The sequence below is a fragment of the Euprymna scolopes genome, chromosome 36 (assembly GCF_053919585.1).
Source record: "Euprymna scolopes isolate OS-2025 chromosome 36, ASM5391958v1, whole genome shotgun sequence".
NCBI classification, from domain to species: domain Eukaryota; kingdom Metazoa; phylum Mollusca; class Cephalopoda; order Sepiida; family Sepiolidae; genus Euprymna; species Euprymna scolopes.
In genome coordinates this window covers 63,941,246-63,968,571 of record NC_136517.1, presented here as the reverse complement: position 1 = coordinate 63,968,571, position 27,326 = coordinate 63,941,246, and the positions used below count along the sequence as shown (strand labels likewise).

Below are 27,326 nucleotides of genomic sequence, written 5' to 3'. Positions count from 1 at the left end.
GGTCACCTTCCTACCCCCTCCATCCGTTGCTTTATTTTCTCCCACCTCCATTAAGGCGACTTCCCCAAACCCCATTAGGGATGCTCTGCTTGTTTTCGGTTCCCCGGAAAACAGTGGGGGATCTAGCCACATAGAATAGTACAGGGGGGGTCTTACTAACAACACATTAGTAGATTTTCCTTATTTTTGAAATGAACATTTTCATTAGTTTTTTCCCACTCCACGAACATTTTATGCCAATTAATTCAAGAACTCTTTCTAATGAAATCGAACTTTATTTTCTCACACATACACACACACACACAAAAAAAAAAAAAAAAAAAAAAAAATGCACACACAACATACAGAAATGAATATACAAATTGTACATAGTTAAATTTTACATTGAACGCTGGGGTTATTAGTTAGATTAGGATCCACAGAGTGATTGAGGTATTTTGGTAAATGTTGCCAGTCAAGAGTAAGACTTCAAAGTCTCATCTGTTACGTAGTCAAAAAGACCCTGTACCCTCCCCCTCCCAATTTCTTGTAGGGCCTTGTGCCTAATTTTGTTGAATTGAATTTTTTGTACGTTTTTTATGTTCAATTTTTTCTTTCTCAATAAAATATATAAACAAGATCAAAGTGTAGTATCTGTTCTTCACATGCTTTGCTGCACTTCCATTTCTTGTTCTCTTTCGGTGGAGGAGAAATCCTTCACGACTGAGACAATTTTTTTATTTTTGTACCTTTTGTCCACGTTAAAAAACGACCCTGGTGTCTAACTCTGTCCCGTGGGGAGGCATAGTAAATAGGTACTTAATGCTCAAAATACCAAATACTACATAACCATTAAAAATTTCCTCTCTACTAATATTAACAAATAGATTCAAAATCAAATCAGATTTTCTCATTGTTTATACGATCCCGAGCAACGCCGGGTAGCCCCGCTAGTTGTTTATAATGTTGAAATTTATGATTTTCAGCAAGTGCAAACACCTGCACTTTGTTTTAGTTTTATAGGTCACTAGCAGAAGTACCCGTCGTTGACTGGGTTCAAAAACAGTCTACAGAAAATGGACTCTGATTTATGAAAGTACTAGCAGGGGTACCCGGCGTTGCCCGGGTGTTTGTAGGTGTGTGTGGTGTTAAATAAAAAAGAACCTGGGGGATGGGGGGATAGGATCGAACCCGAAGCCCTGAAGCGAAGTTTGAAAATAAAATCGGTCAGCCAGAATGACTTAGTGAAAGATGTTTGAATTTATTTAAGCAAGAACCAAATTGACAGGTGCGCACCCGAAAGTCGTCGAGCGTTACAACGACGACGACGTAGGTTTGTTTGTTATAAGCGAAGTAAAAAAAGAAAACAACGTTTTAATTAAGCGGGGGGGGGGGTAATCAAAACATCGAAAAAAAAAAAACTTATGTACATCCGTTCTTCCCTCATGCATATTATAGAGCGTCGTATCATCAGCAAATATACCCATCTCAGACACAATATTATCAAGGAGGTCGTTTATAAATATCAGGAATAATAATGGTTCAAGGATCGACCCCCGAGGAGGCACTCCCGCATTAATGTTATGCTGCTAGGATGTACATCCATCAATGACAACCTATGCTTCTACTGTCTAAGAAAGATCTAATGATATTTTCTATACGTCCAGTTATATCGTAAAGCCTTGGATATATCAATCCTTCGCCCACCTTATCTAGTATATAGTAAATGCGTTCAGAGAGGACTTAAAATATCTGCAGTAGAACGACATTGTCTGAATCCATACTGTTTGTTAGAGAGATTTGCTTTTGCGAGGTGAACTAGTGCTTGCTTAATTAAGGTCTCAAAGATTTTAGCGAAGAGTGGGAGGAGACTATTGGGGCGATAATTGAGAGGGTCTGTTCTTTCACCAGAATTCTTGTACACTGGTATAACAGAGCAGGCCATCTTCCAGCTATTAGGGAAGCAAGGGGCAAGGCATTTATTGTAGAGCTTGGGACGTGGGGGAAGGGGGCTAGCTCGGCTGAACAGTTCTTAATTAGTAATGTAGGGATGAGATCAGGCCCACACACGCCTTTGAGGTGTGTAAGCTTTTTATGATATTGCGGACATGAGAAGGGGGTGATTTTTACATCACAAAAAAAGGTTTACCGCTTTCATATGCCGCCCGTGATTCACATTTCAAAACACAGGTATTTATATTTCGAAAACTATTTGTCTGCTCTAATTTTCCCTGCGGTATATTCCTTTTCAGGATACTCGAAAACCTGATAAGTCGTCGATTTATCGAAAAATGTGGCGTCTTCAGTTGGCGTAACGGGAGCACATTGACCGTATTTCGTTTTATTTCTTATTTTGAAATAATTGTCGAAATTGTGTGGATTGTAAAACACATCCGAATTTTATTTAAGGACAGATTATATTTCAGACGGTGGGGAATTTCTATAATACAATTGAACCGGGTATTTTACGGGTGGGTGAAGTTGTTTACTGTAATAACCTTTTTCTTTAAGAAAATATAATTTTGGTAAACAAAAAAAATAAATAAATAAATAAATGGCAGCCAGCGATTAAAAGATTGAATTAAAGCTGCATTTGCAAGACTTTCAAAATGAAATTAGATTTTTACAGTGTAACCCGAATATAAGAGACCCGAATATACGAAAACTTATATAAGAGAGATTTTCCCTGGTCCCAAATTAGACCATATGTTAATGTACAAAGTAACCCGGATATAAGAAATCCGGATTGGATTTCAAAAGTTAAGATGTAGGACCAACAATTAATTTTTTTTTCACTGAAATGAATTTGAAACCCAAACTGTTCCTAAAGTACAATTCAATCTTAAAAAAAAAATAAAAATAATAAATACATAAATGAAGTAATTTTAAAATAAAAAAAATTCTCACAAATATAGAAAGCAAAAAAAAAAAAAAAATCACTCCAATCTCAAAACCGGGTATTGATTAATGCCAAAATCATTCTCAGAGAACTCGAAACAGTAAACCCTCCTCCCCTCCATAAAAAAAAATTGAAGACTAGAGTGATTCCCCCAAATTACCCTTTGTTTATTTTTTTATTATTTTATTTACTTATTTTTTGCAAGTGACGACTTTAAAAATAAATCGGTTTAAACAGAAAGTTGTCTATTTACATAGCTTCCCACGAGGGCAGTTGCAGACACAAGGTCGGTTTTTAATGTAAGGAAATTCAGCTCTCCCAGAAAGAGCACTTTGAATCAGGTCAACATTAAAATTTCCTCGGTGTAGAAAGATTTCTCCTTCCTTCACTAACAGAGGGCAGAAACGTGAAAGTGTAGTATCAGAACAGATACTACACTTGGAAAAGTGTAAAAGAAAAAATCATTTAAAAGACAGAAAGTGTCCAATAAAAATTTACGAATGAAATAAATTATAGTGCTTCTACATCTAAAAACATGAAAATTATACTTATGTTTTTTTTTGTTTTGTTTTGTTTTTACACCTGAGACGCAAGTAGATCAAAGAGATTTTATTTAGAAGTGCAACTTTCATATGCTATTGTAGAAGCACCTAAATTATAAATAAAAAGGAATGTTTTTAAAAACCTTTTTTAAGGAGGAAAGTTTTCAATCAAGTATACTGCAGAATGCGCGACTACATTATATCACCCTCACTTTGAAAATGAAATTGAGCGTTAAAATATACTTACCAGTGGATTTAGAATAAGTATCCATGCAAATAAAGCAACTCTTGTTAAAAGACGAGACATTTTTACTGCAATATAAAGTCACTGAAAAAAAAATTAATGTTTGTTTATATAGATGCAGATTTTTATATGGAACTATATAGTTCCATAGCCATGCCGGAAAGGCGACGGGAACTAAAGTGTGAATGCCTTTCTAGCGTCACTCTTGCTTCTGGGAAAAGAGGTGTTTGGGTTGGGATTAAAACAAATAATCTAACAAGTGTCATACGGCGTTGGACTCTGATTTGAATAAAGGTTTTGCCAGCATGAGTTGAAGAGAGATAGAGAGAGGGAGGAAGTGCGCGTAGTGACAGCTATATTCTTTCTTTCTTTCTTTCTTTCTCTCTTCTGTTCCGTGATTTTTTGATTGCGAAAAATAATGGTAGTCAAAAAATAATAAAACCAGCAATATCAAATTAATTTTTTTTTCTAATGATAAAAAAGACTCTTAACAATATCTTTAAAAAATATCTTTAAAAAAAAAAAAAAGCAGCCAAATTTGGCCTCATTGTCTTTTGGTCGGTTTTTAGACAAATGTGATTAAAAATGTTCACTATTATTCTGTGTTCTTTCTGGCAGGGCCGTCGACCGCGTTTTTCATTCTCTCCGGCGGCACTCCAACCCACTACCCGCGCCACAGCGGGTTCATACCGAGACACTTGGGAATGTGCGCTATGGGTCGCATACCAAAAGAACTTCAAAACTGATTTTAAAACTCTACTCAAGCACAGGGAATCTAACGTTTCATTTGATGTGCGTGTAGTTTATGAAATCTGCATAATTTTATATGGTTTGCAATAGTTTTTAGAATGTAATTTAGATTAGCACGATTGCGTGTAGTTTAAATTTCATAGTTATAGCATTTTTATTTTTTATTTTCATACAATGTCCTTTATAAGAATACTAGACGTACTCGTGACCCGTTGGGTCACATAGCACTATTCTACCTTTTTTTTTTATTTCATTTGAATTTTCTATAAACTCTGACATATCTGGACATTTTTATTACATTATTATTGACTCAGTGACTCACACATTATTATTATTATTGGCTCACATGGAACTTTCACACAAGTCATCAAAGATCTGACTGGAAACCTGTGGTGTGGTGTTCTCTGGAAGTTGAGTGACAACAAGTCTCCCCAGACGTTCAGCTATCTCCATCTCCTTCGATAGCATTTGCAAATAAATTTGCGTCATCGCAACAGCATCTTATCATTGATTTCTTGCTGGCAGCAGCCATTGGTTTATACTGGAATTTGAGTGGCACTAAGCCTCCCCAAGATCCCAGTTCTCTTCACGCTTGTCCAGCGAAGGTCTGGTCAGCGCTCTCTCCTCAGTCTTTCCATCCTCCTTGACCCTTGTTGGCTCTTTGGTATCACTTGAGGGGGGGGGGTTGAGACAATGGGAGGGATGCGTGATGGGGTTGTAGAACTTGTAGATATGCAGCTTCAGTGTTCTTCATTCCCTGTAACACTTCTTCGTTATATTGTATTCTTGTATTATTCTCCGCATTCAAGAGTTGTTGTTGTTATTATTATTATTATTATTATTATTATTATTATTATTATCATCATTATTATTATTATTATTACTCACTAGGAGTTTTCATACAGTCCAATGGCCATCGTTTAAGAATTCTCTTCGAAAACAGCTCATTGTGTTTCTTGGAGTCTGAGTAAGAACAAATCTCCACAGATTTCCAATACTCTCCATCTTCTTCAACAACCTTTGCAAATTAATTTGTGTTATCGCAATAGCCGTCTTCCATTGATTTCTCATTAGTAATGACCATTGGTCTTCACTGGGATATGGGTGGTAACAAGGCTCCCAACGTCCCAGTCTTCCTCGCACTCTTCCAGTAGATGTCAGGTTAGTGCTTTCTCTCTTCGGTCTTTCCATCCTCCTTGACCCTTCTTATTTATTTGATATGGCACCAGTTTACGGTGATGAAAAAAAGGAAGGGTGACAGCACAGGGAATTATACAGTTTCAATTTTCATGATCCCATGTGGTTTCTTTATGTTTTACTTCTGTAGTAGTTTTTGTATGCCCACAAATCATGTGTATTAGTCTCCGCATTCAAGGGTTTTTCTTAATATTTCAGCCATTTTCATTATTGTTTCTCATTGTATCTTCTCAGCCTCCCTCTGATTTCAATATAACCTATTTTTATTCCAAAGTTTTTTGGTATACAGGGTTCTATGGACAAACTTATCTTTAGTTGACCTTTGACAACTCAATATTTTCGTTTACAAGCCAAATAGAAAAGTTACTAGCCAAACCGACATGATTTTTAGAATATGACATCTTTGTTCTGTGACGAGTATGTACATCGTAAAGATTTTTCTGTGTTTTTTTAATAAGTGTAATTCTAAATATACAATAAATTCTATGTTGATACTTGAAAGTATAAACATTCTAATTTCTTCAAATGTTTTTTAAACAGCCTTCGTTTATAAAAGAGTATATAGTTCTATTAAACTTTTATTGTTTAAATAATTTAACTTTGTTTTATTAAAAAGAAAGTTGAAAAGATATTTTTCACTCTGTAGTGAACTTTGAAAGATTGTCGGTGAAAGAAATACAATCGCCAAAAGATAAGTGTTTCATTATTTCTAGTTGCCACTTTGAAAAAACACTCGCAAATCCGACTGTTTCATTTGCAATGTAAAGCCCTGGTATAGATCCTAGTACTCCTACTATTATTGGTTTTATATTAATTTTCTTCATCTTCCACACTCCTTTGATCTCTCTGGCCAGTTCTGTATATTTGCACTGCTTCTCTGTCTTCTTGATCTTCTCTCTGTGATTTGCTGGGACAACAAAATCTACAATCTGGCAGGACTTTTCCTTCTTGTTAACTATCATGACATCCGGTCTCCTTGCTTGGATGGGTTTATCTGTTTGCTTATCTATGTCCCATAGGATTTTGAGACTTTCATTTTCAAGCACTGTTGCCGGTTTGTGCTTGTACCATTTGTCAGTGTTTTCAAGATGTAGTTGTTTGCATAATCTCCAGTGTACCGTCTTTCCCACTTGATCGTGTCTATTCTTTTGAGGCTAGTTTGCTACATTCACTTATTATGTGGTTTATTGTTTCGTCTCTTTTTCCATAGAGTTTGCATTTACTGCTTTTGTGTGTGTGTGTGTGTGTGTGTGTGTGTGTGTGTGTGTGTGTGTGCGTGTGTTGTCGATCCTTGCTTTGATGTGGTTTGTTCTGATCGCGTTATCTTGTGTGGCTGTTATTAGGGATTCAGTTTCTCTGTTAAGGTTTCCTTTTTGTAGCGATGTCCAAGTGTTTTCATTAGTCTCATCTTTTGTCATCCTCATGAATCGTCTGTATAGTTGTTTCTCTTCCCATTTGTTTTTTTTCTTGTCTTATCCCTTGTCTCTTTCCTTTCTTGTTTGTTCTTTCAATATCTCTGGCTGCGGTAATTATTCTTTCAGTCTTCTGCATTTTGGATTTTTCTAATTCTTTTTTCATATGATTTACACAGTCTTCTATACAAACCTCTTTCTCCATCTTTCCTTTTCTCATAAAGTCAGTCAGTATCATCCTTTGGATGTAGTGTATTGTACAAAGTCATGAGTTTCCTGGTCTTCTGATCAAGTTGCCTCAGTTCTTTTTTGGTCCACCCTATAAACGGTCTAGGGTATCTTACTAGTGACACTGTCCATGTGTTTATAACTTTTATTAGGTTTCTGCTCTCTAGTTTGTCTTTCTTAGGTATTCCTTTCCAATTTTCTCTTTCATCTCTGCTGTTTTAACGGTGTCTGCCTCAAAGATTCCTAGATATTTGTAACTGTCATGTTCATCTAGTGCTTTAATCTCCATTTGGTTGGGTAATTCTATGCTTTCCATTTTTCCAGTTTTCCCCTTCTTCTGACTAGCAGTGCATACTTTTTCATGCCGAATTCCATTAAGATATCCTGGTTGTGTTTATTAGCATTTCTAGTTCCTTCTTAGTTTTTGCAAAGTTTCAGGTAAACCATGTACATTAGGTGGTTCATTCTTTTATCTGTATTAGTGAGTTTGTATCCAGTTTGGCACCTACTTAGCATGTTATTAAAGAGCATCGTGGCTATAATGAATTGTAGTGGTGATAGGGAATCACTTTGGAAGATAATTCTTTGTATTTTAATCTCAGTTATGCACTGCCAATCAGCTGTCAGTTGAAGTTTCCATGTTCTCATTGCATTTTCAATCAAATTTATAATCTTGCCTTGCATTTTTATCAGGTTGACAAGAAAGTTCTCACAGTTTTTAATTTTTAAATTCAGGTAAACATATCTCGACACAAACAAAATTTTATTAGAAGCACCATCACAATCAACACACTTTGCCAACGCAAAACAAATGTATTTATGCTTGTAATGTAAAAATCTTGCCTTCTGGTGCCAATGAAGTCACTGAAAGCATTTTTGATATCGCGTAGATTTTTGAAGCATTTCTCATGCAAAAAGTTGTTGAGATACTTGAAAAAGTGGAGTCGGTAGGTGAGAAGTCTGGAGAGTATAGTGAATGAGGCAGAGTTTTGTAGCTCAATTCATTCAACTTCTGCAGGGTCAGTTTAGCAACATGTGGTCGGCATTGTCATGGAGGAGAATTGGGCCTTTTCTGTTGAATAATGCTGGGTGTTGTTGTTGAAGTTTCTGATGAATTTCATTCATTTGTTGATAGTACTTCACTGCCGTAATGGTTTTGCCTGCATTCAAAATCTGTAATGGATGAGACCTATCGCAGGTCATCAAAGAGTCAACATGACCTTCTTTTAGTGCAACTCTGGCTTCAGGAAGTGTCATGGAGCTTCATCAGCGTCTAACCATTTAGCTGAGCATCGTTGGTTGTCGTAAATGTGGTGAACATGGATTATCTCCTCTTTGATAATCCAAGCTATAAAAGCTGTACATTTCTGCTTGTCAATTAGCCAAGTAGTAAGATTCTTAATTGAATAAAAGATTCTTAATTGAATAAAAGATTCCTAATTGAATAAAAGATTCTTAATTGAATGAAAGATTCTTAATTGAATAAAAGATTCTTAATTGAATAAAAGATTCCTAATTGAATAAAAGATTCTTAATTGAATAAAAGATTCTTAATTGAATAAAAGATTCTTAATTGAATAAAAGATTCTTAATTGAATAAAAGATTACTAGATGGAATCTCTTGTCCTGTTTTCATTACAATTTATTCAATTAAGAATGGAACAATTTATGCAACCATAGTGATTTACAACAGATCCAGAAAGCAATTCAGTTGAAAAGTGCTGGAAACATTGGCGAGAGATATTTACAAATTTCATCAAGGTTCTATACTCAAAAAGACCGGGACGTTCCATCAATAAGCGGCGTGTGCTCCTAACTACCTGTCTCACAGAGTGAAAAAAATTATCTCGTATTGCGTTACCTACAAAGAGGTAATCGATGTACTGAACGCTACATACATAAAGCCCAAAAATGAAATATTTTCTGGACATCTACTTGCGACTCGCCAACAAGAATTAGGCAAAACATTGGACTATTTACTTAAGAGCCTGAGCCTTTGGACACTGGACAAAGATTGCAATTTCTACTCAATGACGGCATTAGAGGCCCAAGAGCAACATATTTTGGACACTTTCATTAACAGCTTACATAATGCTCAGGTAAGGCGTCTTCTTGAGAATAAGACCCTTATACTTAAAACAACTTACAAGAAAGCTTATACCTTCGAATGTGCTATACAGCGGTCTAGTTCTTATTTACAGCCAGTCTACTTCTTATTTACAGTGGGCGGCACACTAAATCCACCTGTTCCTACTGCCCCCCCCCTCATGACAATAGTCTGACGAAGCTTCAAGAACAAAAAGGGACACCTGCTATTTTTGTGGCTTATCTAAACACCTACGAGTTTCATGCCCTAGAGGTACTCATTGTCATAAATGTGGAAAACTTGGTCATTTTTGAAAGGTATGCAAGTTTTCTAAAACCCTATACAACCACTCATCAAAATACATCTGCAACTTTAGCCGCTATCCCAGACTGCCTTTCAAAAACTATTGTAAAAATGAAAATTAAGGGGAGATCTACGAATGCTCTACTCGATAGTGGGAGTTAAAAAAAATTTTATCAAAGAAATCTTTGTACAAGCCAACAAATTTTATTTTGTCTCTTCCCCAGCAGGGTAGCAATGGCAAACGCGTCATTGTCTGCACAACTAAGTGGTTATTGTTTGGGGGACTTACTATTTAATGACGTCTCCTATAAAATCACAGATTAGTTCAATGCCCACATTGAAAATTTGTGGATTGACGACAGCAAAAATCCAGTACCCGTTATTTTATGAAAACCTGACTGAAAACTACAAACCCATAGCAGCGAGAAGCAAACATTTTTCTTATAATGATAAAAGGTTCATTGACTCTGAAATAAAAAGACTACTTGAGGAGGGTATAATTGAACCTAGCAAATCACCCTGGAGTGCTCAGGTAGTTATAACCATTTCTGAAAACCATAAAAAGAGAATGGTTATAGATTTATTCTTTTTGACGCCTTCCCACTACCCAGGATAGACAAAATGCTATCATTTCGTATATCCTAAATAGCAAAATATTGTATGTTTAGCACTCTGAATTTGAAAAGCACGTACCCTTAGATCGTCATTAGACCTAGAGACAAGCTATACACAGCTTTCAAGACGAACGGTTTATATAAATTTTGCAGGATTCCTTTTGGTGTTACAAATGAGATAGCCAGCTTCCAAAGGATAGTTGACCAAATCATAACAGATGAGAAACTGGAAGGCACATTTTCGTACATTGAGAACGTCACAGTATGTGGCCATAATAAAAAGAAACATTACAAAAATCTCAGACGGTTCATGTCCGCTGTCAACAAATACAACCTTACCCTAAATGACGACAAATGCTCGTTTGGACTGGACAAAATAAACTTACTGGGGTATACCATAAGCAACGGCTTTATAGCACCAGACCAAGATCGATTGAAACCTTTACTCCAGATGCCTGTTCCTCCCAATCAGCCTTCCCTTCGATGTGCTATGGGCATGTTTGCTCACTACTCTCAATGGATTGCATTGTTCTCAGAAAAGATAATCCATTAACACAATGTTGGTACGGGTTTAGGTTCTTCCAAGTCCCAAAACTACCGACCAGCTTTAATAATTACTAAACGTACAACAAGTATAAACGACAATAATTTATTAACAAACATGAAAACATGACAACACTGCAATTCAGAACATTAAGGTAAAAAGATTACTCACTTCAATGGTGGGGTTTACGGGAGGAGTGAGGACTGTATTCTAGTGTTGTACTCTGCCTGTCCAACATTGTCTTTTAGGAGAAGAACTTTTTGCGTCCGTGCCTCATGTGTACGGACTCTCCTCTTCTTTTTTCAAGGGACCTAACTCCCTACCCTACACCGGTAATCCGGTGCTCTTATTTATTCCCCTACAGTACTCCCCCCCAAAATACGGAGTACGTGAAATAAATGGGCAACATTTTTAATTTTATTTAAACTGTCACAAAATTTTTTAAATGTGCTGGCCATCTGACATGTCTACCTGACCGTGTCTTTTTCTTTTCTACTTTCTGAAGCGTCATATCTACCGGCATGGCGTTTGGGGGTGATACTTTCAGATATGTCTCTTCCAGTGCTGCGGGTTTTAACCTGTCTACCGCAATGTTTTGTTCCTCATTCTTGATAAGCACCTTGAAAAACTTATTTTGTCTCTCCACAACCTTAAAGGGGCCACGATACGGCGGTTGCAGGGAATGCCTCCTTTCCATATCACGGATAAAGACGTGCATGCAAGTCTCTAAACCCTTAGGTACATATGGGACCATGTTCCTATTCGAGCCTGAGGGAGAATATGCCATCTTGGCCATTTTTGTTGTTAGCCGGTCGACGAACGCTGTCATGTCCATAACTTTTTTTGATGCTTCAAAAAAATATTGTGCTGGCAACCGCAATGTGGTTCCATATAGAGCCTCTGCTGCTGAGCACTCCATATCTCTTTTCACCGTTGTCCGCAGTCCCAACAATATTAGTGGCAGATGTTCTAACCACCTTGTATTGTCCGTAAGCTGTGCCCATAAGGAGGCTTTCAGACTGCGATGTAGTCGCTCGACCATGCCGTTTGCCTGGGGGTGATAAGCCGTGGTGTGTATACTCTTGGTGCCCAAAAGTTTTGCAAGTTTATGAAAAAGGTCTGACTCAAACTGTCGACCTCTGTCTGATATAACATTTTGTGGTACACCGAATCTGGCCACCCAGCCAGCAAGGAATGTCCTGGCAGTTGTGTATGCCGTCATGTCTGGCATCGGTAGAGCTTCAAACCATCGTGAGAATCTGTCGATACATGTCAGCAGATAGCACTGACCTTCACATGTCGGAAATGGTCCGGTGATGTCGATATGAATGTGCTGAAATCTCTCATCTGGAACTGGAAACGTGCCTAGAGGAGCCCGCGTGTGACGACCGACCTTGGCTTTTTGACACTCCACACACGTTTTCGCCCACGCTCTTGTATCAGATTTTATTCACAGCCAGACATATCGGTCTGTTAGTAGCCTTACAGAGGCATTGGCCCCTGGATGCGATAGACCGTGTACTGCCTTAAATATGTCTTTGCGTAGCGATGCTGGAACGTATGGTCGCAGTTTGTTTGTGCTTGTGTCACACACAACTTTTGTGTGGCTGGTAGGGTTGGTAATTGTCACTAGGTTCAATGAAGTTGGATTATTCTGCAGGAGATTTTGTAAATGTTCATCCTTCTGTTGTTCTTTAGACAAGGTGTCGACGTAAATTGCCGGCTGCAACAGGAAGGAATTAATTCCCCGCGATAAGGTGTCTGCTGGGATGTTGTCTGCTCCCTTGATGTGCCGGATATCCGATGTCAATTGAAGGATATAATCCATCTGGCGAATCTCTCTGGGAGAATATTTGTCCGAGGAAGACTGTAAAGTGCCTAACAGGGGTTTGTGGTCCGTGAGGATATGGAACTGCTGACCTTCCAAGAGCTGCCGGAAATGGCGTATCGCGGAGAATGCAGCTAACAGCTCTCTGTTTCTCAGTCTCTGTTAATTTTTTTGAGAAAAAGGAAATGGGTTTCCAGTTCGCATCACATTTTTGTTGTAGGACCGCTCCAATTCCAATTGCGGATGCATCCACTGCTAGGCACAGCTCCTGGTTGGGTTGGATGTGAGACAATTTTGCAGTCTCCTGCAACATAGCCTTGATCTTGTTGAATGCTTCTACCGCGTGCTCTGAAAATACAATGTCACACTTCCTCACATTTGTCAGCAAACTTGTCAATGGTAAAAGTACTTGTGCACAGTGAGGTAAGAACCTACGATAAAAGTTTATCAGCCCCAAGAATTGACGCAGCTGCCTCATTGTGGCAGGGATAGGGAAATTTTGAATGGACTTGACCATCTCTGGTGATGGGGATATTCCCCCCTCTGAAATATGGTGTCCTAAAAAAATTACTTCGGATTGACCAAAAGCACATTTTAATGGGTTTAGGACTATCCCATATTGCTTCAAACGTTCGAAGACCTGTCGCACATGACCGATGTGTTCCTTTCTAGTTTGGCTAGCAATAAGTACATCGTCAATATATGCACAGACGAATGGCAAATCTGACAACACCTGGTCTATGAACCGTTGGAATGTTTGTGCTGCATTCCGCAACCCAAAAGGAACTCGCATGAACTCGAACATCCCGAATGGGGTGATGATAGCCGTTTTAGGAATGTGTCCAGGCTCCACCGGTATTTGGTGATATGCTCGAATTAAATCCAATTTTGTAAAAAAATGGTTATTTTGAGCCACTGCTGTCACGTCCTGGACATATGGTACTGGGTATCTATCTGGTTTAGTGACTGCATTCAGTGCTCTGTAGTCCCCACATGCCCGCCATGTGTTAACACCTTTGTTGACACGATGAAGAGGTGAAGCCCATTCGCTCTTTGAAGGGCGAACTATGCCTAACTTCATCATTTGCTGAAATTCAGCCTTGGCCGCTGTTACCTTTTCTGGTGCTAAGCGCCTAGCTTTGCTATGAACGGGCGGACCATTTGTTTCGATATAGTGTGTGGTGGAGTGTGGCAAAACGTCCCTATTGAAAGAAGGCACTGAAATTGAAGGGTATTCCTTCAAGAGACTCAGAAAATCGTTATCCTGGTTTGCATGTGCCACTGCTGGACACAATGGAGTACCAGTCCTAACTACCCCACATGCTGTGAGATGCGTTTCTGGATCTTTCAGACACTGGCCTGTTATATCCACCACCAAACCGAACGCCTGTAAAAAATCAGTACCTAAAATAGCACTGTCTACATCCGCCACTATAAAAATGTGGATAAATGTTCTATGCAGGCCTAAATTAAGGTCCATACACTTCTCCCCATATGTGTGTATTAACGAGCCATTCACAGCTCGTAGTGTGAATTTACAGGGAGGGGATTTCTTGTCGGCTGCAGTCGCAGGAATGAAAGATACCTGTGCCCCGCTGTCCACCAAAAAGGATGTACCTGAGTTTTTGTCCACCACATACAATAGGCGGCCTGAACGAGATGCACAGACAGTTGATGCCGCATTCTTCTGTCGGTTTAAGCTTTTCCCGAACTCTTGTAACTACACGGTGGGATACAGGAATTTGCCTTCTCCCCAAATCTCTTGTGCTTCCAGCAAATGGTCCTATCCTGCCTCCATTCTCTGGAGTGGCTGCGCCCCCCCCCCCCCCCGCCTTTGCTTATTCTCGAGGGTAAGTCTCGCAATGTCCTCCGCCATTTTGTTCATGCGAGCTTCCAATCTGGTCTGTCCCTCCATTAGTTTGGAGAGTAGCTCGTCTTTCTCCGATGTCTGAACGCCAGCCACTGTTGACGACCGTGTCGACATTATATCGGCAATATGGTCGGCTATCTCAGCCACTCGTTCCACTGGCATAGATTCATCTTGTGCAGCTATTACCACCTTATACTCGGTTGGTATGCGCTGTAGGAAGATGTGTTTGACAATATTATTGTCCATTGTCCCTTCAGCCAACTTCTGCAGGCGCTTTAGAAACTGTGACGGCGTGCTATCCCCCATCATTTCCTGTTCTAATAATTGTGAGATTCGCCTGTGTGCTGAAACTGACACAGCAGTTGTCACTCTTTCTCGTAGGGTGTCATATGGCTTCTCCGTGGGAGATATAATTAGGTCTCTCACCTCGACGATAACATCCTGAGGTAATATAGTCGCCACATGGCAAAACTTTTCAGTCTGTCCTGATATCGTTTTCTGCCGAAAATATAAATCTAGCTGTGCGAAAAACAAAGCAGGGTCATTCCGTACATCCATTGGAATCAGACTGAATGTGGGCGACGCCATTTCACATTTATTTATGACTTTTATTATTATTATTATTATTTATTTTTATCTTATTTATTTATTTATAGCGACAGTTAGCTAGATGAAACCATATAGTAGTAATAGTAGGGACAGAGCAAGAGGAAGACGAAGTGTGACGTAGTGTTCACATCAGCCAATCACGAGACTGGCGCCGCGTGCAAATTGAAGAAGACGCGGTCGGCCATATTTGTTGTGCGAGAAAAATGTGAATATCCCGATGAAAGGGTAACGATACTTGTATAAAATAAATCTCGGCACAAAAACGTAACTAGTCATTATTTTTTTATTTTTTTTATTTTTAACTTACGTACGTAAATGTTTTGTTTATTTATTTTTAACCACTCTGACACCGGGATTCATGTTGTGGATTATTTTTATTTAAAAATAAACTTTAATTTTATGCATTTTCCTTTTGTTATTAAAACATAAAAAAAACGTTGCTTTGCGTATTCTATGTTGCTAGTTGGGGTCACCACTGTTGGTACGGGTTTAGGTTCTTCCAAGTCCCAAAACTACCGACCAGCTTTAATAATTACTAAACGTACAACAAGTATAAACGACAATAATTTATTAACAAACATGAAGACATGACAACACTGCAATTCAGAACATTAAGGTAAAAAGATTACTCACTTCAATAGTGGGGTTTACGGGAGGAGTGAGGACTGTATTCTAGTGTTGTACTCTGCCTGTCCAACATTGTCTTTTAGGAGAAGAACTTTTTGCGTCCGTGCCTCATGTGTACGGACTCTCCTCTTCTTTTTTCAAGGAACCTAACTCCCTACCCTACACCGGTAATCCGGTGCTCTTATTTATTCCCCTACAACAAGTAGAGACGTTTCCTCTGTCCTGTCAAGCCATTGACACATTCGAGGAACTGCAAAAGGATATTGCAAAATCAGCAATTACAAAATATTCCTCTGGTTATTGAAATCATCAGACTTTGCTATTGCTGCTTCTTTGAGACAAGCTGATCGTCCTGTAGTCTTTTTTTCAAGGACCCTCTCACATGCTGAATGACGACACCCTACAATTGAAAAAGAAGTCTATGCCATAGTTGAGGCATTAAGAAAATGGCTACACTACCTGATCGGATGCCACTTTAAACTTATTACTGACCAAAAATCAGTTGCTTTTATGTTCAACTCTAAGACTACAAGCAAAATAAAAAATGAGAAAATAGCGAGGTGAAGAATTGAACCATCTTGTTTCTCCTTTGACGTCAGCTACCAACACGGCAATGAGAACTTAACAGTTGATACACTGTCAAAAGTATGCTGTACAGCATCAAGTCAGGACAAACTCTGAACGCTACATAACAATCTCTGTCATTCTGGCATTACTCAAATGGTTCATACTGTGAGATGTAGAAACTTGCCTTTTTCAGTGGAGGAGGTAAGAACAATTACAAATTCCTGCCGAACATGTGATGAAATAAAGCCTCGATTTTATAAACCAAAACTGGTGTTTTGATAAAAGCAACACAACTGTTTGAAAGACTCGATCTTGATTTTAAAGGACTCCTACCAAGCAAAACAAGGAACCGATATATATTAACTGTTGTCGACGAATATTCACGGTTTCCTTTTGCCTTCCCTTGCTCAGACATATCGGTTACTGCAATTATACAATGCCTCTGTTCACTATTCGCCATCTTTGGAGTTCCTGCCTATATACATTTGGACTGAAGGGCTTCTTTTATTTCAGAGCAGCTTCAACAATTTCTACAGGAATGAAGTGTAGCTATAAGTCGGACAACTCTATACAACCCTAATGCGAAAGATATAAAAGCATTATTTGGAAGACTGTTCAATTAGCTGCATCAAATAACGGATGTTCAATTGATGATTATACGTCATTCGATCCCTGTTGTGTACCACCACAAACGCCACCTCACACGAAAGTTTTTTACCTTTTCAACGACAGAGTTCACTTCCATCTTGGTTCACTTGACCCGGTACTGTGTTTCTGAGACAGCATACACATTACACCGAGAACGATCCGTTGGTGGACGAGGTAGAGCTCATAGAGGTGAACCTCCAGTATGCTCTAGTATGACATGCAGATGGTAGAGAGTCTAATGTGTCTTTCAGAGATCTAGCACCTGCCGGAGACGTACCAGGATCGTGGACAGCCCCTGAGGAAAACAACTCCTCCTAACACTGAAACCCCTCCAGAAGATCATGACACTGAAATTGTTCCTGACACATCATCTAATGACACTGTCTCTGTTATGGCTCTATCAGACACTTTGGATGGGCCAACACTTGAATCCTTGACTGATGAAGGACTAGCATCGAAAAAACGTGTTCATCCAGAGACTGACTGATGCGGAATGGCCTTTTCCTCTGAGAAGGAAACATTTCAGAGTGAGGTATTTTAGAGCCCATAGATAGGCTCGCACTGAAGAGCCTTCCTGTTTGAGTACTCAAACCCCGAATCATGGATTGCCGAGGCAGTCACTGCGAGCTCATAGGGAGCCTGGACATTTAAGGGACTTTCATCCCTATCAGTGAGAAATTTGGTGGGAGAGGATGTTGTGAATATGGATTATCTCCTCTTTGTTAATCACAGCTATAAAAGCTGTACATTTCTGCTTGTCAAGTAGATGAGTAATAAGATTCTTAATAGAATAAAAGATTACTAGACGGAATATCTTGTCTTGTTTTCATTACAATAAAGAACCCATTTTTCTTCAAAAGTCACAACCCAGTCGAGAAATGGGTCATTCTTGTTGCATGAAAGAATGGAAGATGACACTTCATAATGGCATTTTTTTAGTTGTCATTCAATTTGTGAAGCATCTATTTATCAAGTGTTTTGTCTTTCCAATCTCTCTCAAGTGGTTGGAAATCGTCGTATACATTACATCTAATTCAGAAGCAAGTTCTCGAACAGTTGTGCATGGATTGGCTTTGACTAAGCCTCTTAATTGATCATTGTCAACATCCGATGGCCAGCTACTATGCTCATCATCTTCAAGATTTTTGTCACTACCACAAAATTTCTTAAACCACCATTGTGTGATGGTAGTGTCGTCAGCAAAAATGTCTATGAATGATGTAAGGATGTGATTTGGAAGATCATTAATGTAGATCAGGAAAAGAGTTGGACCCAGGATGGACCCCTGAGAGACTCCAGCATTAATACTGTGAGCTTCTGATTTTTTGCCCATCAACTACTACTCTTATGAACCTATCAGAGAGAAATGATTTAATAATTGAGAAGACATTTCCAGCTATACCATAGCTGGAGATCTTGTGAAGTAAACCTTTATGCCATACCCTCCCTGCTCCGCTGTTCTTATCACAGTCATATGTGGACTTCAAGTATAATTATTATAATGAGAAGGATAAACTTTTATTTCTTCAATGATTCCATGTTCGCATTGTTTAGCAAAGATTTCCTCATACTTTTGAATTAATTCTTTCTCATTTAGAATTTCCACAGTTCGACCCATAACTTTTAAATGTTAGAAAATGATTAAATGGCACCTTTCAATCCTATCTGAATACGAATACAAATTTACATAATAATGTCTATCTAGTAATTGAATTTCTTCTTTGAATTTACTAATTTGTTGATTTAAATGTTGAATTAAATAAGTTTTTATTCACATTCACCTAAAACTAAAGATATTCTCTAGTTCATTATCTACCTCACTATATCAGACAAAAGATGTTCTAAGGGATTAAAATAGGAATAAAAGTGATCCATAATTAAATTTATTATAGCCTTAGTTTTCTTGTATTATTTTGCTCAACTGATTTCGACTGTGAATCAAAAAAGTCCTTTCTTTCAGCTGACTGAGAACATTTTAAATATTCCAGACAGGAATTACTTTATCACCTATCATGAAGTTAACTCTACCACCAATCTTATTTATAGAGAATGAAAAATATTGTATTATATCAATACCCACTAACATATCTGACACAATTTTCTCATGGTCTTTATTTAAATAAAATGAACCATCAACCAAACTTACTGTGCTCTAAAATGCTGCTTAAAGCAAAATAAGTTGCACTTTTGTAATTAAGAACATAAAAAAATTAGTACAAATCTTCGTTTGTGTGCTATAGAGTTCCGTGTAGATAAAAAGAATGCAGAAAAACGAAAAAAATGGCCGCCTTTTCTCTTTATGTGTTATGGCTCTAAATTAGCCACAATAAAAACAGAACAACCGTGTCAGCCAAGACGTTTATCAATAAAAGACAAACAAAGGGTTACAGAATGAAAAGAGTGTTTGCGTTCCACTAAGCCCCTAGGTTAACTCCGGAACTAGAACCCTTTCTGGGATCGTTAAGAGTTCTGGTATATATGGATGGTGGTTGAATCCATTCAAAAGGTGGTCCCCCCCCACAACACCTCCTCCCAAGCTGGTTTCTCCAGGTGTGAAATCAGTAGGGGGGGGGGAGATCAGCAAGAGGTTTCTCTTTCTGCCGGAACGTCTTGGTTTTCGCATGATTTTTGGAGGTTCTATGTCAAAAACGTCATATACTGTATCGATTGCCTCTACGCCTGCCAGTTGTGGTTGTACTTGATCCTCGGGGGTGCATTTCCTTATTTAATTCAGATGTCTTTTATGTTCGAATTTTGGGCCCTGAATGATGTATGTAATATTGCTGATTCTTTGTGAGATTGTGTCGTTTCCAAAAGAAAACATTCTTGAAATGCTTAAAATAAACTTTATCGCCGAGGTTAAATCGCCTTCCAGTTTAACCACATTGCCAGTTTGGGCAGCAGTTTATTAAAAACTGATTTAATTTTTTGCCCAAACATGATTTTGACTGGGAATCCGGCATCTGGTATGTTAGAATTTTTTGTGATTCTATAAACTTGGAGAAATTGTTGGAGAACCTTCTTTAATGCCCCCTTTAACGTGTCAACAAAGCGTTCAGCCTGGAACTTTGGTTAAGTGGTGCACGCAGTTTGTGCATGTTGGGGATAAACCCTTGGTAATAATTTGCCAAACCTAAAAATCTTTGTAGTTGTAGTATGTTTTTCAGTGCCGGCATCTCTCTAATAGCGGTCACTCTGCCCAGATTTGGGCGTCTGCCATCTTATCAATGGCATGTCCTAGGTACTTGAATTTTTTGTAAGAAGAATTCACACTTGTCTTCTTTGACCTTAAACCCATAATTTTGTATTTGACTAAATACTTGTTTGATATGGTTTGTGTGTTCCTCCCTGCTTTTGCTCGCTATAATAATGTCATCTAAATTTGCGATGACGGTGTCAAGGTCGCCCAGCATGGTATGCATGATCTGCTGGAATATAGCAGATGCTACCTTGACCCCGAATGCAAGCCTTTCACATCTGTACAAACCCTGATGGGTATTAATGCAGAGGAGGTTGGCGCTTTTGTTGTTTTTAGATTGTTTAAATAAGCATCACTCAGTTCAATCTTAGAAAAAAACTTGCTGCCATTTAATTCCCCAGACAATTTTTTACATAGACTGTTGGAGGAGCCCATTCACTATATTCAATTTTAGACAATATACCGGTGTTTTCCGATCTGTCCACTTCCTGATTTATCTTGTTCAGGAATGCAAAAGGGACATAGTTTTTTTTTCAAAACTGGTTTCATGTTCGGTTTCAATGTAAAATCCGCGGCCATTTTTGTACATCTCCCAAGGGCAAGAGTGAATACATCTGGGAATTCTTCCTTAAAGCTAGTTATTAGTTTCTTAGTTTCCACAGGGCAGGCTTCTATTTTTTTGCAAAATGTTGAAATAGGTAAGTCCCACAGATTAAAACTATCCACAGGTTTTCTTATTTTTTAATACATATATTTTGAGATTTTTAGCTTTTCCCAGCAAGGTAGCTTTGGTGATTATTCACCCTCAAAATTAATTTTAGTGCTATTGTTTTGCCGTTCTCTGGGTTCTTAGCACAATAAGTTTTCGTAATTTCTTCCACGTTTTGAAGTTTATTATTGTCAGATCCGATCCACTGTCTAACTGAAATTTAATATCCATTCCGAGAATTTGGACCATCACGTATTTATGTAGATTTTCTTCTCAGGTGTCTTGAGTTATGGTTTGGCGCACTCGGCTTTTATTCTGATTTTTTTCCTGTAGTGAGAACCTTTATGTCCCATTTTATTACATATAAGACATTTTCTTTTTAAGTATGGGCAATCCTTGACCCAGTATTTGCCACCACATCTGAAACACAGGCTTGGTGCTTTTGATTTTTCAGACTTTTGGGAGTAATTTTGTGTGTACCATCTTGTATTATAAGTCGGCGTTTTTTTCTTGGTTATTTTTTTTATATGTGCAATGGCAGCTTTGCTATTTCTCACATCTTTTTTTATTATTTCCACTTTTTTACAATCCTTAGTGAATTTTTGCAGTCTCAAGTTCAATTCGTTTTCTAACTTCATTAGAACTCTGCGCCTAATTTCCACATCTTTTCCTGAGGTTAAATCTTGTGCAAAAAACAAGCATTTAACATTGTCTGCTGTTAATTCTGACAACTTGAAGTTATCGCAATGTTTGTGGACCACTGCTGTGTGCATAGCAAAGTCGTCATTATCGTTTTTGGTCACGTTTAAATATCTCTTATGGAAAAGAGACATTCTGGAAGTTAATAGTTCTGTTAGCAGATTTACTGTCTCATTGAACAATAACTCCGCAGTTTTCCGTGGCAAGATGAAGTCCATGAATTTGCCATGTTCAGTCATTTCCAGCTCACATAGTAGCAGTCAGACCAGTTACCGCAGTCGATACTGAAAAAGTCCTCATATCTCCTGAAATAAGCTGCAAATGATATTTCATCTTCTTTGTATTTGAAATTATCTATTGCAGGCCATTTTCTGCATATGCATTACTCTTCAAAATTTGTGTCAGTAATTGCTCTGTCCGTTGTTGGCGCTCAGACAATTGTTTTTGATGTTCCATTGATTGATTGTTTTTGATGTTCCATTAATTGCTCGGACCAGTGTTTCTGTAATTCGACTTGTTATTCCTCTTTTGTTGATGGTGTGCCATCATTTCCTGTTCTTCTTCCCAATAAGTCTTTTTGCATCTTTTTTGTTCAATTGGCTCTTTTTTTTGTTCAGTTTGCAGTTTCGTAACTGAGCCAAAGCTGACCTTAGCTCCTCCATCTTGTAGGTTGATAAGTTCAGAGAAAAAAAAGTACAGATTTAATCTTTTATTTCATCTCGTCGGTCAGGAAAGAGGATTTTGTAGTTCGCTCCTTTTCTTTCCTCTTTTTGCAAATAATAATAATAATGATAAATATAAATTTAATAAATTAAATTTATATAATAATAGTAGCACACGCCATTCATAAAGTTATATTTTTAAGTTTTATTATTAGGTTGTTTTTATACGTTTTATTATTAAGCAGTTTAAGTTTTATTAAATTGTTTATTTAGATTTATTTCCAGTATAAAATTCGTCTTGCTGGCTTAAGGTTTTAATAACACAAAATTAGGTAATATATTAGGATTTACGTTAAAGTTTTACTACATTATTATAATATTTGCCAAATATTAATTTACTAAATAAAGGCATTCTACGGAAATGCGTCAGAAATTAATTCCAACTTAAATTTTCAAATAACAATTAACTTACTTTTAAAACAACCTTTGTAAGAGCAAAAACAAACACACAAACAAAATATTGTGCATGAGAGAGAGAGAGAGAGAGAGAGAGAGAGAGAGAGAGAGAGGGGGGGGGAGACAAAATAAAAATACAATAAATTTTCACTTAGCTGGAGTTCTTCTGTACTTAATGAAATGAAAGAAAAATAAGGAATAAAAAAAAATGTTTATAAATGTAATTGGGGGCCAGAGATTAAGTTCAATGAGAGTGTCTCCGGCTCTTACAGCGAGGTCTGGTTTTTCTCTCTACCGATTTGTGTATTTCTCATCTTTTTTTCTTCTTCTTTCTCTCTTGAGTTCACAAGAAACGTTGTGCTTTTATACTCACTTCTAGGTTCGAAATGAGTTAACTCATGGTCATGTTGGCTAAAAATTAATTTTATAAGTTTTTTTCTTCTTTTTAACTGAAAGAATGTACAGAGATTGTCTATGCACCATTTTTAAACATTTTGTATTTGGCAGTCGATGAATTAATATCCGTTTGGGAGAATACTTTTATTTACTAGTTCCCACAAGTTCTTACACAGATCATCATCAGAGATTATTTGCTGATAATAACTGATGGTGTTCTCTGGAGTCTGAGTGACAATAAGTCTCCCAAAATTTCCAGTACTCTCTACCTCTTTCGATAACATTTGCAAATGATTTTGCGTTATCATAACAGCCGTTTACCATTGATTTTTCGCTGGCAATGAACATTAGTATTCACTGGGATTTTGGTGGCAATAAGCCTCCTCAAGATCCACACTCTTCCATTGAACGTCTGCTTAGTGGTTTCCCTCCTCGGTCTTTCCATCCTCCTTAAACTTTCATGACTCTTTTGTATGGCATCAGCCAAAGCTGATTCCTTTTGAGGAAGGGGGACACAGTTTATAAAATTTATGCTAGTTTTAGTTCCCTTAGTTTCATATGGTGCTCATTCCAGTTTTTTGTTTTACTTCGTTTGCAGTTTCCATGTGATTGTTTACTGTTTGTACTGTATATGCATTAGTATCTGCATTCAAAGGTCTTCCTTAAGATTTTAGCTATTTTCATCATTGTTATCCGTTGTATAGTCTCAGTCTCCCCTTGAATTTCAATGGTTCCGAATTTTTGTTCTATGTTTTTCGAGATTGCTTCGACAATTTCTTGTGTCATAATGACTTTCTTTATATTTCATATTTCTTTCAGTTTTGCTAAACTTTGTGTATTTTCTTTGTATTTCCGTCTTGTCCATCTTTATCCTATAATCTGCTGGGATGGCAAAGTTTACAATTTGATAGTTTCTTTCCTTTCAGTTAATTATTATAATGTCCGGTCTCCTTGCTTGGATGGGTGTGTTCATTTTCCAGTACTGTGTCCGGTTTGTGTCTCTACCATTTGGCTGCATGTTCAAAATCTAGTTGCTTGCATAGTTCCGGGTGTATTACTTTCCCCACGCAGTTGTGTCTATTCTTGTATTCTTTTTAGACTAGTTTTTTACATTCACTTATTATGTTTTACCATGTTGTCTTTTTGTCCACAGAGTCTACATTCATTATTTTCCTTAGTTTTATACTTTTTAGCTTTTAATGTGGTTAATTCTAATCACATTGTTCGATGTAACTGATTCTCTTTCTCTGTTCAATTGGCCTCTTCTTAGCCACATCTCTCTCTAACTCAGGTTTGGATTCTTGTTAGCTTAGCTTAGCTTAGTATGTGTGTGTGTGTGTGTGTGTGTGTGTGTGTGTGTGTGTGTGTGTGTGTGTGTGTGTGTGTGTGAAAGAGAGAGAAAGAAAGAGAGAGAGAAACCAATGTTGAATTAAATACAAACGTTAATAACGTTATAAGCAACCTAAATGCAAATTTCCCTCCTCATCTACATACATTTGCTGAAAAGCAAAAGAAAAATCAAGTTACTTGTTTGTGTTCGCTGTAAGTTTAAATATTGCTTTTCTATAGAGTAACAAGTGTACAGAAGATAAAAATAACATTCCATTTACGGATTTGACAATATTGTCTTTATTTTCTTAGTTCATTGTTTTCTTTTTCTTTCTTTTATTCTCTCTCAAATCTGCTTCAATCTGCAAATAAAATGCTATTTTATCTTCTCTATTTTGTTTTGTTTTTGTTTTCTTTTTAAAATCAGCTGCACCTATGGGTGTTGCCAAGTAGTCATTTTACAGCTTAGCTTTTTCAAATGGGCTAGCTGTGTGGTCTATCCGAAATTTCACCAGTATTTACACACACACGCACACACGCACACACACACACACACACACACACACACACACACACATGACTACTTCATTTACTCACATGAATTAATATATGAAGATATAATTTTATGTGTAAATTTTCAGTATTTACTTCAACAGTGCTCAATACATAAGTAGAGCTAGGTAGTAAGTTATGAATATATATATATATATATATATATATATATATAATCTGAGGTTATTTTTTCCAGAGGTAAAGTAACCAATAAAGTTTAACGAGGTTAATATAAGAGTGTTCAATACCGAAGTAGAGCATTGTTATTACCTAAGCAGTACTATGTTGCAACACATTCATGAGCATGTTTCTGCCAGCTAGTTACCAGTAATTAGAGACCTCTTTAGACGATATAGCTTATACGAAAACAAAGTTTGCAATGAAAATATCAGGTCTTCCTCATCACAGAGAGTTAATATCAGGTTTCTTCAAATGTTGTGAAAAAAGATCTGATAGTTTCATTGCAAACTTTGCTTTTGTATAAGCTGTATCGTCTAAAGAGGTCTCTAATTACTGGTAACTAGCTGACCGAAACATGCTCATGAATGCTTATGTAAAAATAAAGAGTATGTATATATATATATATATATAAATAATCAAAAGACTATTCAACTAAAATAAAAATAGAAAGAACCTTAAGGAACCTTTCTACTGACACTTTTCATGAGATTACGTTGGTAGCAATTAAAATAAAACAATTTACATATACGAGGGGCGTGCAATAAGTAATGCCTCTGACCCACTTCCCATAGCAGTAGAGCAACGAAACTTTGGCACAGTTATTAGTCTTTCTCTACATAGGAACCACCCAGAGTTATGCATTTCTCCCATCGTTTGATGCAGCTCTGGAGACCGTTTTTGTAGAACACCCCAGGTTGGTCCTCCAACCACGACGTGACTTCAGAAATCAAGGTTGCATCATCTGGGAAACGCTTTCCTTTAAAAAACAACTTCATGACTGGGAAGAGGTGAAAGTCAGACAGTACAAGGTCAAGAGATTAGGGAGGATGGGGAGGGTTTCATAACCACACACCCGTGCTTCTGATCTGGCGACATGCGAGTTGTGGACCGGAGTGTTGTCCTGCAGGGGGAGGGTACCTTTACTGATTTTGCCCCGCCTCTTGATTTTGATAGCTTCCCTTAATTTCCTACAAAATGAAGCATAATAGGCTTCTGTAATTGTGGTACCCTTTGCCAGGAAATCTGTCATCACTACTCCGTCCTGGTTCCAGAAGACTGTGAACATGACCTTGCCAGCAGAGGGCTGCACCCTTGCTTTCTTTGGAGATGGTGAGTCCAAGTGCTTCTATCTATATCCATATATATATAAAAGTGAAAATGTGTGTATGTATGTATGTTCTCTTTTTGTGTATGTCCCCAAAAGGATTTTTTTGGGCGGCTTCTAGAAGCCGTCACTCATTTTTAAAACTTTTTATATCACGTCAAAATCATAATATCTACAAGTTATGAACAGGCGTCGCCCGTCTATTTAATTTGCCCGACTTTGAAACGTTAAATATTCGACATTTTGGGATCGCCGCATATTGCTTTCGTTTTTCGGTATAAAAAAAGCGAAACTCGATTCGAATCTCTGGCCCACAGCCAGTGGTCTCTAGAAAGCGATGTAACGTTTGGTCAATGTCGACTTACCATCGTCATATCAGATGGTTGCTTTCATTTCGAGACTAGACACTCCCCTAATAAACGGGGGAGCTGGTTTTCCCCAAAGTTAGGTAAAAACAAACAAACCTGGTTATTGACCTCATTAAAAACTGTCCCGCAAAAAATGTCAACTGTTGAATAGCTATTGCTTACGCCATCGTCGTCGTCGTAACACTCGCACAAAATGTTAACTCTATGACTTCCGTGCGGGTACCTGTCAATTCTCTTCTTACTTAAATAAATTCAAACAGCTATCAGTAACTCATTCTGGCTGGCCGAGTGATTAACGTGTCATGTTTTTTTTTCACATTTTATTTTCCAACTTCGCCTCAGGGCTTCGGGTTTGATCCTACCAACTTACCAAAACTTTCCCCCCTCCCCCGGGTTTCTTTTTGATTTACAAGCACACACACCTCGTAACAGTCGGGCAACGCCGGGTACCCCCGCTAGTTTAAGATATAATGGGAAAGAATAAAATTATATTTCTGTTTTTCATTGACCAAAATCTAAAAAATTTTTTTTTCTTTTCACATCCAAGCATAATAATACAATTTTACACACATATTTTACACACAAACATTTTACACACAAACATTTTACATACAAACATTTTACACACAAACATTTTACACACAAATATTTTACACACATACATTTTACACACAAACATTTTACATACAAACATTTTACACACAAACATTTTACATACAAACAT

At 37.6% G+C, this 27,326-nt stretch overlaps 1 protein-coding gene across 1 annotated transcript in view; it reads right to left on the bottom strand.

The window, feature by feature from the left end:
* Window positions 1-4,005, bottom strand: part of LOC145260545 (uncharacterized) — an 80,284-nt gene extending 76,279 nt beyond the window's left edge. Inside the window, exon 1 of the mRNA XM_080118768.1 lies at window positions 3,668-4,005. Coding sequence (XP_079974894.1) covers window positions 3,668-3,727 — 60 coding nt within the window. The 5' untranslated portion in view covers window positions 3,728-4,005. The remainder of the gene's footprint in view (window positions 1-3,667) is intronic.
* Window positions 4,006-27,326: the final 23,321 nt, after the last annotated feature.